Source organism: Tachyglossus aculeatus, unplaced genomic scaffold, assembly GCF_015852505.1.
Source record: "Tachyglossus aculeatus isolate mTacAcu1 unplaced genomic scaffold, mTacAcu1.pri scaffold_108_arrow_ctg1, whole genome shotgun sequence".
Classification (NCBI taxonomy): domain Eukaryota; kingdom Metazoa; phylum Chordata; class Mammalia; order Monotremata; family Tachyglossidae; genus Tachyglossus; species Tachyglossus aculeatus.
In genome coordinates this window covers 298,984-310,552 of record NW_024044845.1, presented here as the reverse complement: position 1 = coordinate 310,552, position 11,569 = coordinate 298,984, and the positions used below count along the sequence as shown (strand labels likewise).

The 11,569-nt window shown below is 43.7% G+C and overlaps 1 protein-coding gene across 1 annotated transcript; it reads right to left on the bottom strand.

Moving 5' to 3' along the window:
• Positions 1 to 409: 409 nt before the first annotated feature.
• Positions 410 to 1,384, bottom strand: LOC119922568 (olfactory receptor 4C11-like). Its single transcript, XM_038742322.1, has one exon. It carries the CDS (start codon positions 1,349 to 1,351, stop codon positions 410 to 412), a length of 942 nt encoding a protein of 313 aa, XP_038598250.1. The 5' UTR covers positions 1,352 to 1,384.
• Positions 1,385 to 11,569: the final 10,185 nt, after the last annotated feature.

The following is an 11,569-nucleotide window of genomic DNA, read 5'->3' as shown; positions in this document are numbered from 1 at the left end:
CTGTGGGGAGGGGGAGGGTGGAGGGAAGGGGGGCATTGGGCAGAGGAGGAGGAGGAGATGAAAAAAGAGCATAAAACCCACATGACGGGTAACACATCTTGCCCTGACATATTTGTTCCAAATCCATTCAAACATTGGCAAAAGTTAAGCCAAACTAGTTTCACTTGGAACCATCAGTTTCATTTGGATTCACCATTCCATGGAAAAGTTTCAAAGCCACGGCCTTTTTACCAGTTCAGGAAACCATTATTTGTGTTTAGTTTTGAATCTGTTAACTGACAATTTCTTTTTAACGGTAAAGTTAAAAACTTTAATGCAGAGCACCAAAAGGTGAACCCCTTCCTCACTCTGTTCCCTACCTGAATCTCCCTCCCCTTTAAAATACTCCAAGATACACATCTTCCCATCTTCAAAATCTTGCTAATAACTCCCCAGGAAGCACTTTTCGGCTCCATAATTTTCCCATGGCATTTTTCACCTCTGCGGTCCTCAAAGTGTAGATCAAAGGGTTAAACAAGGGAGTAACGATCATATAAAAGACTGACACCAATTTATCCATAGAGAAGGTGGTTTGGGGCCGGGCGTATATGAATATACAGGGACCAAAGAATAAGGTGACCACAAGAATGTGGGAGCTGCAGGTGGACGGGGCTTTACATCTTCCTTCAGCCCCTTTGGACCTCAGATAGTACAAGATGACCACATAGGATGCCATAAGCACAACAAAACTCGAGGTACAGATGGCCCCACTGTTGGAAACAAACAGCAGGTTTGCCAAGTGAGTGTCGGAGCAGGAGAATTTCATCAAAGGTTGCACATCACATAAATAATGATCGATCACATTGGGACCACAGAATGGTAGGCTCAGGGTGAGGAAAAGCTGGGCAGAAGAATGCAAGAAAGACACTACCCAGGCTAAGCCCACCAGAAAGCCACACAGATACTGATTCATGATGGTGGTGTAGAGGAGGGGCTTACAAATGGCCACGTAGTGGTCATAGGCCATCAGAATGAGGACCAGGATTTCCATGCAGCCGAAGAAATGGAGTGCAAAGAGTTGGGTCATGCAGCCCCCAGAAGTTATGGTCCTCTTATCTGAGAGAGAGTCTACAATCAATTTGGGGGCCGTGGTAGAGGAGAAACAGGCACCTGAAAATGACAAATAGGCCAGGAAATAGTACATAGGTGATTCAAGAGTTGGGCTAGTCTTGATGGTCAACACAGTGAGGAAGTTTCCAAACAGTGTAGCCAAGTAAAATATCAAGAAGACAGCAAAGATGACGTTCTGCTTCTCTGGGTTCTGGGTCAGTCCCAACAGTACAAATTCTGTAACATTGTTTGGGATAGCCATGAGTTCACTGTCCACGGAACACCTCTGGGTGAAAACTGGTGTTCCTATAAAAATGAGAAAGAAATTTGCATGAGTGCTACCTTGGGGCTGAGGCAGGATCTTATTCCAAGGAACAGGGACTGGTTCTCCCCTATCCTGGGGAGGGTGAACTAGCAGAGAATAGCATGGTCATGACTTTGTAAAGTGAAAGTTTCTCCTTGAGAATATTTATATTTTCATTCCAATCTGACGTTCTCATTGAAGAGTGTTTGGAGATCCCCTAAACTTAGCAGCGTGGCTGAGAAGCAGCGTGGCTCAGTGGAAAGAGCACGGGCTTGGGAGTTGGAGGTCATGGGTTCAAATCCCGGCTCTGCCGCTTGTCAGCTGTGTGACTTTGGGCAAGTCACTTAATTTCTCTGTGCCTCAGTTCCCTCATCTGTAAAATGGGGATTAAGATGGTGAACCCCACGTGTGACAACCTGATCACCTTGTAATCTCCCCAGCACTTAGAACAGTGCTTTGCATATAGTAAGCACTTAACAGATACCATCGTTATTATATTATTATTAGCATGAGACAGAAATCTAGTTGTAGAAATGACTAGATCTGCAGGCCAGGGGGATAATCTGTTGTACACCTGTAGATCTGTTTCTTGGAAAATTGGTTCATTTTCTTCTCTCAGTTCACATTGTTGTTGAGATATTATTCATTTCACCCACATTTTAATTTATGACTATTGAGCATTGTTAGAGCATGGGCCTGGGCATCAGAAGGACCTGGGGGTCTAATCCCAGTTCCTCCACTTGTCTGCTGTGTAACTTTGGTTGTCATTTAACTTCTCTGTGCCTCAGTTACCTCGTCCATAAACTGGGTATTAAACTGTGAGCCCCATGTGGAACATGGACTGTGTCCAATATAATTAGCTTGTATCTACCCCAGCACTTAGTACAGTGCCTGACATTTAGTAAGCACTTAAATATCATTTTAAAAAGCAGGAGGAAGGTTCTAACCCTGGCTTCACCACATATCTGCTGGGTCACCTTGGGCAAGTCATTTAACTTATCTTTGCCTCATGTCCCTTATCTGTAAAATGAGGACTTAATACCTGTTCTCTCTCCTACTTAGACTGTGAGCCTCATGTGGGACCTGATAAGCTTATATCTACCTCAGCGCCTTAGTACAGTGCTTAGCACACAGATATAACCCCAATTGTTATTACTGTTATTATCATTATTATTAAGGCAGAAGAATGGATGAAGTGAATGACCTGCAGAGATTTTTCATATTTTGATTCTATAATTCTATAACTTAGTCTTCAGCTACTCAGTATAACTACTGCACACAGTTTGATGTATTTGATTTTGTATAATTATATCATTATCTGAATTGGTATTTCCCCACCCATTCTGCTTGGGAACTTCTCTCAATTTCCCAGATTGCCTTTCATCACCTAAACAACTGTTTACAGCACCTGTACTGAAAGAGCCCAAAAAATAACAGAAGGAGGAGAGCTTATCAAAACTGAGTTCAGAAAGAGTTTCAAATGGGCTCTACAGATAAAATGAAAAGAAACAAAAAATAGATAGCCTGGAACACTGACTTAAGGAAATAGGATTAGATGAGCCATATGACTAATCTAGAAGTCTGATTCCATTATTAACACCAAAGGATGCTTAGAAAAATAGTGTTAGATTGCCTTCCTTGGCATCCATCATTATGGTTACATTTCCCTCTAATAACACATCATGGATCTATTATCTGTTGCTATAATCAATCAGTAGAACTTTATTTATTGAGTAGTTACTCTGTACAGAGCCCATACCAAGCACTTGGGAAAGTGCAATCGAGTTAATAGACACAATCTCTGCCCTCAAGTAGTTTGCAATCTATTTATGGAGACAGGCACTACAATAAATTACAAGTAGGGGGAAACAAACCTCTCAGGGTCACATACTGAGAGTTACCACTACTCTACCAATCTCGATTATTCATTCATTCATTCAATCATATTTATTGAGCACTAACTATGTGCAGAGCACTGTAATAAGCGCTTGGGAAGTACAAGTCGGCAACATATAGAGACATTTCCTACCCAACAACGGGCTCACAGTCTAGAAAGGGGAGACAGACAACAAAACAAAACATGAAGACTGGTGTCAACATCGATAGAATAAATAGAATTATAACTATATGCACATCATTAACAAAATAAATAGAATAGTAAATATGTACAAGTAAAATGAATAGAGTAGTAAATCTGTACAAATATATACAAGTGCTGTGGGGAGGAGAAGGATCCCGCTTTTGGGTTGGGACCGTCTCTATATGTTGCCAACTTGTACTTCCCAAGCACTTAGTACAGTGCTCTGGTAACAGTAAGCACTCAATAAATACGATGGAATGAAGAAGGTAGGGCAGAGGGGGGATGGGAAGGAGGAGAGGAAAAAGGGGGCTCAGTCTGGGAAGGCCTCCTGGAGGAGGTGAGCTCTCAGTAGGGCTTTGAAGGGAGGAAGAGAGCTAGCTTGGCAGATGTGTGGAGGGAGGGCATTCCAGGTTAGGGGAAGGATGTGGGCTGGGGGTCGACGGCGGGACAGGTGAGAGGGAGGCACAGTGAAGAGGTTAGCGGCAGAGTGGAGGAGGCAGCAGGCTGGGCTGTAGGAGGAGAGAAGGGAGGTGAGGTAAGACAGGGCAAGGTGAGGGAGAGCTTTGAAGCCAAGAGTGAAGAGTTTTTGCTCGATTCATAGGTTGACAGGCAACCACTGGAGATTTTTGAGGAGGGGAGTGACATGCCCAGAGCGTTTCTGTACTAAGACAATCTGGGCAGCAGAGTGAAGTGGGGAGAGAGAGGAGGATGGGAGATCAGAGAGGAGGCTGATGCAGTAATCCAGTCGGGATAGGATGAGAGATTGAACCAATCAATCAATCAATCGTATTTATTGAGCGCTTACTGTGTGCAAAGCACTGTACTAAGCCCTTGGGAAGTACAAGTTGGCAACATATAGAGACAGTCCCTACCCAAAAGTGGGCTCACAGTCTAAAAAGGGGAGACAGAGAACAAAACCAAACATACTAACAATATTAAATCTCAGTCTGGGAAGGCCTCCTGGAGGAGGTGAGCTCTCAGTAGGGCCTTGAAGGGAGGAAGAGAGCTAGCTTGGTGGATGTGAGGAGGGAGGGCATTCAATCAATCAATCAATCAATCGTATTTATTGAGCACTTACTCTGTGCAGAGCACTGTACTAAGCACTTGGGAAGTACAAGTTGGCAACGTAAAGAGACAGTCCCTACCCAACAGTGGGCTCACAGTCTAAAAGGGGGAGACAGAGAAAGGGCGGATCTTGGTGATGTTGTGGAGGTGAGACCGGCAGGTTTTTGTGATGGATTGGTTGTGCGGGTGAATGAAAGAGCAGAGTCGAGGATGACACCAGGGTTGCAGGCTTATGAGATGGAAGGATGGTAGTGAGGGGAAAGTCAGGGATAGGACAGGGTTTGGGAAGGAAGATAAGGAGTTCAGTCTTGGACATATTGAGTTTTAGATGGCGAGGAAACATCCAGATGGAGATGTCCCAGAGGCAGGAGGAGACACGAACCTGGATGGAGGGAAAGAGAGCAGGGGCAGAGATGTGGATGTGGGTGTCATAAGCCTAGAGATGATAGTTGAAGCCATGGGAGCAAATGAGTTCACCAAGGGAATGAGTGTAGATAGGGAACAGAAGGGGACCAAGAACTGACCCTTGAGGAACCCCTGACCCTTAAGGAACCCCTATGGGAGGGACTATGGGAGGGAGAGTCAAGCAGAGGCATATCCATTCCATTTCTAGTTTATACAGTGGTTAGCGAGTTGAAGGCAATCTGCTACAAGTCAAAACTCACCTGTGCTGGGCAGCAGCAGCATGGTAGAGAGTTAAGGGCAGACACCCAAATTTACTGCATGGAAGGAGGCAATTTTAAACCACTTCCATATTTTTACCAAGAAAACTCTATGGATACACTACCAGAACGATTGCAGCTGGAGGTGGGGCATTCTGGGAGAGACGTTTCCATGGCATTGTTATGTGTCGTATACAACTCGATAGCATAAATGAAAACAACAACAGCAGGAAGCAACACAGTTTGAAGACATGCGTGTGATTACCAGATACATAAGGAGGAATATCCAAGTGCTTGGGTAAATGTGGACGTGTTGGTGTAGCTGTTGGTGGAGACATAGGTTGGAGAGGTGAGAGATCTGTCAGGCAAGGCCTCCTGTAGGAGAGATTTCAGATGTTTGAAGATGGGAAGAGCAGCGACCTGCCATATGTGAAGGGGGAGTGGGTTCTAGCCAAGAGGGTGATTATTAGCAAGAAATCAACAGTGAGAAGCACGTGCTATCTAGATCCTTCTTGAACTTTCAAATACCCTGACTTTCCCTCTAATAATAGTGATGACATTTGTTAAGCGCTTATTATGTGTCAAGTACTGTTCTAAGCGCTGGAATAGATAGAAGTTAATCAGATCAGACACAGTCCCTGTTTCACATGGAGCTCAGAGTCTACGTATGCGGGAGGATAGGTTTGAATCCCCATATTACAGATGAGGAAACTGAGACACAGAAAGTTAAGTGAATTACCCGAGGTCACATAGCAGGTAATTGGCAGAGATGAAATTAGAACCTAGGTCCTCTGTTTCCCAGAACTGTGATCTTTCCACTAGGTCACATGGCTTCTCTGCTTCTCTAATAATGAGTAAGCTATCACCCATAATTTTTCCAGAACTTTCTGATTGCTTTTGGTAATTTCTGCCTTCACAACTTCCTTTGGTAACAAATTCCATATCCTTACAACTGCTCTGTGCAGTTTCTGTTTTAAGAGCAACTGATCATGCCTAAAATATTCTTCCACTGTTTCAATGACACTGTGCTCTCTACAGTTTACAACCTCTGAATTATACAAAATGGGATCAGCAGTTATAGTTAAGAGTTCCAAATCTTACCTTGGACTCTGTCCTCACCAGTCTCCTTGCATTAGTAACTGATCCAAGAAACATCCAGCAGTCAACAAATGAAAATTCAGGATGGTTTCCCAATTCTCGGTGTGAAATGATAGAGAGAAGAAAAGAACATTTCTGCTGTGGGAAGCAGTATGGCCTAAAGGAAAGAGCTCAGGCATGGGAGCCAAAAGGGACCTGGGTTTTAATTTTGACTTCACCAATTACCAGTTCTGTGACTTTGGGCAAGTCACATAACTTCCTTGTACCTCAGTTTCAATTAGTCAAATGTATTATTTCATTCATTCATTCAATCATATTATTGAGCACTTACTATGTGCAGAGCACTGTACTAAGCACTTGGAAAATATAAATGAGCAATAAAGTACAATATAGCAAGCACTGTAATAAGCACATGGGAGAGTACAATACAAGAGAATTAGCAGACACATTACCTGTCCATAACAAGCTTATCTATAAAACGGGAATTCAATACCTGTTCTCCCTCCTATGTAGACTCTCAGAGCCTCATGTGGGATTGGTACTGCGTCTGACTTGATTATTTTATATCTATCCTAGTGCTTAATACAGTGCTTGGCATATAGAAAGCGCTTAACAAATACCACAGTTATTATTGTTGTTCTTATTGGTGATGGTGGCAAAAAGCCCTCTCAATAACTAGTCCTTTGCCACCTTCCTCAAACACAGTCCTCCACTTTGTACATTTAAAGGCAAAGTTCTGTTCTTTGTATTCCACTGGATATTTAAAGCCATTCCTTGAATGTTCAGAAATATGTGTGTCTCTCAGCCTCTAGGGGCTAGAGATTTCCCCAGGCAAAAGAGAGTGCCAAGGAAGTCTAATAATTTATTTTCATTTGGTCAAATTCTATGGGTCTGATTATGAAAGAGGTAGATGGAAGGAAAAGAAGAGGTTGTAGCTATGTTTTCCAATTCTTTTCTTGGAGCTTCAGAGAGAAAATAAGAGCATGAAACTTCAAAGACAAAGCTTAGAGAAAGAGAAAGAGCAGTTTTCTCCACTCAAAGTCCTCACAGTAGCTAACTCCCCTGTTTTCCTTAATGCCTGTGTCCCATCCTCACAACCTGGCGACCCGTCCAGGGCAGGGGGGGTGGTCAATTAAAGGCTTACAAAACAGCGGGAGGGCCGGCAGGAAGGGGGCACTGGAAGAGAAGATGGCCCCGGGGCAGTTTAGGGGTGGCTAAGTTGCATTCCGCAGCCAGTCCAGCCAAGCCTTGAGAGCTATCCCACCCACCACAGGAAAAGCAACTGCTTCAGGAATGGGATTCCCTCCCGACCCCCACCCAGCTGGATTAGGGACAGAGTGCTAGAGCCCCCAGGATCCAGATCCCTACCCTGGCCCAGGGGCTGAGAGAGGACAGGGAACCTCTGCCCACCTCCATGATGAAGCACTTGTCGTTGCTGCTGCCCATCTTAGAGATCAGCTCATACTTCAGCCCCCGCCGCTTCTCATTCAGTTCCATCACGGGGTTCTTGCCGTGCTTCGTCAGGGTGTGGCTCAGTGGAAAGAGCACGGGCTTTGGAGTCAGAGGTCATGGGTTCGAATCCAGACTCCACCACATGTCTGCTGTATGACCTTGGGCAAGTCACTTAACTTCTCTAAGCCTCAGTTACATCATCTGTAAAATGGGGATTAAGACTGTGAACCCCACATGGCACAACCTGATCACTTTGTATCCCCCCAGTGCTTAGAACAGTGCTTTGCACATAGTAAGCGCTTAACAAATGCCAACATTATTATTATTATTATTATTATTATTATTATAATGTTATCTCTATATTCCATCCACCTTTGAATTTCCTGAACATTAATAGCCATTCATCAAAAACTGGGGATCACAGAGGTCTCCTTGTGAGTTTCCAAAGGACTTAGACAGGAGACTGTCCAGAACAGCACAGGATCTCATTTTACCTTGAATACATCACATTCCAGAGAAATAATTTTGTGCTCTGTTCTTTCAGATGGAGACATTTTTTCAGCCAACTCAGGGTACAAAGCACTGTCTTGAGCATAAAGGGGAGGTGCAACTGCCAGCCTGGGCTGAATTGGGGTCAGCAGTAATCAGTCTATCAATAGTATTTATTGAGTGTTCACTACATGCAAAAGCACTGTTCTAAGAGCTTGAGAGGGCACAATATAATTAGCAGAAATAGTCCCTGCCCATAATAAACTTACATTCTAGAGGGAGAGACAAGGTCCCCAACTTCTGGGGCCCCTGAAATTGTTTCCCTTTCAACAGTTTTTGTCACTGAATGTTACGTTCTTCAAAAATGTTCATCAAATTATTTAAAGTGCTTTTAAATCAAATCACATTAAAAAAATACTTTGCCACATTAGATTTCAGATGTTAAATTACTTGATAATTTTCTTTAAATTATTTCCCAAAGGTCCCTATGTCTTTTTCCTGCTTTAAACCAGGCCTCCAAAGCAAACACATGTACACATGACAGTTACAGGCAAATCAACTTGTGAAGAAAACCCAGTTTTACATTGAAGAGGATGACTGTACTCCAGGGGCTTTTAATTTGAACCATGACCACCTCAGCCCCCACAAGACTAAGTAAGCTGAGTATCTATGGATTTGACCAGTCCTCCCAAACTTCCTAAATTCAAAGCCAATCACAGCCTTTCTGGCTATTAGAAAAGTCAAGATTCTACACACGTGGTCTGTTTAAGCACAGGTTAAGGGGGACTTGAGTACACTTTTATGACCTGAAACTTGCTCAGTAAATCATTGACATTTATTGAGCACTTACAGAGTGTAGAGCACTGTATTAAGCCCTTGAACACTGTACTAAGCATTCACACCACGGCTATGGCCTGAAACTCTTTCCCTCCCCTATGAAATGTACCAGTCCACTAATCCCTCCTTCATTTCATCTTCTCCAGGAATCCTACCCCAAGTAAGGATCCTATCCAAGTTCTTCCATCCCAAAGCTCCTTATTGAGAGATTATTGTGTACAGAACACTGCACTAAGCACTTGGGAGAACATAAGTCAACACAATGCATATATCAATATACAGATTGGTGGTATACATTGATCTATACACACTGCTGATGTATTCAACTACATATTAACCTCTCTTATTTTATATTCTTGCCATTATCAATTGCATCCTGGTTCTTCTTTCTGCTCTCACTATTGGAAAATATCTGTGTCCTCCCAACTCCCCCATTACATGTATATGCTCCTTGGGGCAGGGAACGTTTGATCTGTTGTATAGTTCTCTGCACACAGTAGGATCTCAATAAATACTACTGACTGATTGATTGACTGATTGATTGAGCCACCCAGGTCTCTTAAGAATTGCAGCTGCAGTTAAGCGAATAATGGTTACCTACCGAAATGCTGAGTTTATAGAAACTCAAACTGATTAGCAGAAAGTTCACCAGAGCTGACGAAAAGCACACCTCTGATAAGTCACAACTTGGCCTCTTACATGGGTGTGTGGGGAGAGAGAGAGAAACTCTCCACACTTAAATCCTTACCAAAAGCTTTAAAGCACTCATTCACCTGGGTCTCTCCTACCTCACCTCGCTGTTCTTCTACTACATCCCCGCCCACACACTTAGCCCCTCAAATGCCAACCTACTCACTGAATTTAGATCTCATCTATCTCATGGCCGACCTCTCGCCCAAATCCTGCTTCTGGCCTGGAACACCCTCCCTCTTAATATCTGACAGACAATTACTCTCCCCACCTTCAAACCCTTATTGAAGGTAAATCTCTTCCAAGAGGCCTTCCTTGACTAAGACCTCCTTTCCTCTCTCCCACTCCCTTCTGGGTCACCTTGACCTGCTCCTTTTATCCATCCCTGCTTCCATCGCTACAACACTTACGCACTTATCTGGAAAATTTTATTTATATTAATGTCTGCCCCCCCCCCCCCACTGCGAGCTCCTTGTGGACAGGTAATGTGTCTGTTTACTTGTTGTATTTTACTCCCCTGTGCGCTTAGTACAGTGTTCAGCACACGATAAATGCTCAATAAATATGATTGACTGACTTATTCAGAAGGGAGAGAGGCACACACAGGTGAATTTCTCCTGAGGGCCTTGATAAGGTCCCAGATTCCTGGAGTTCAAGATGGAGTTGGGCCTTTGATAGGTTGTGAAGAGAGACTTCTCAGACCCTGGGTAAGACACACATTCATTCATTCATTCATTCATTCAATCATATTTATTGAGCACTTGTGTGCCGAGCACTGTACGAAACACTTGGAAGTACAGAGCACCTGACCATAAGTACCAGAGCTAAATCAAGATCGAAACTCAACATGGAACCCAGCATCGACCTTCTTGAGCCTTGGGAAAATAGCCCACACCTCCCAGACTGGGGCCATTACAGTGGTGGCCCTGACCTACTTCCTTTCAACAGACTACTGACCCACTTCCCACAACTAATCTGTCCTTAAACCACCCTTCCCCCACAGTCTTCCTCTCTACTCTTCCCTCTGAGATTTTTTTTAAATTATATTTCTTAAATGCTTATTAAATGTCAGGTAATATACTAAGTGCTGGGGTAGATTGAAGATAATCAGGTTGGACACTGTCCATGTCCCATGTAGACCTCAAACTCTAGATCCTTGAAACTGAGGCACAGAGAGGTTAGGCGACTTGCCCACGGTCACACAGTAGACACGTGGCAGAGCCAGGATTAGAACGTGGATTTTCTGACTCCCAAACCTATGCTCTTTCGACTAGGCCACCCTATTTCTCAAAGTTTTATCAGCAACTTCAAAGTCTTTCTTCCTTCACCGAAGATTGGGAACACATCTTTCTTTCTGACTGGTCGCTTCACTTGTGGCAACCCTGAGGTAAGCTTACTCTACAGGATCTCCATGGAGGAGTGGAGCAACACTAGAACAAGCATACCATGCATCCCACCATGGAGGGACACATCTCCCCCTCAGCAGGACCCCTCCCATTAATGTCAGCGCTAATTTTTCTGACATGGAGATGACTTTGCTTTTTCTGTCTTGAAATTGTTAAATAAGATGGAGAAGTCCAGCCTTACTTTGGAGACCATCTTGCCAAAATCAGCTTGTCTGGTCATTTTACTTCAGGTCTGGTAGAGCTACACTCATTCATTGTTCATTTAGTCCCCACTCGAAAGGGTCTCGGTAACACTTTGCTCTCCCATGCTTCTAACATCCAAATCCTGTGGACCGACTCAAATCCTCCCAAGCACTCCTGACCCCCAAATCACGACACAGTTCTTTGATTGTCTTAG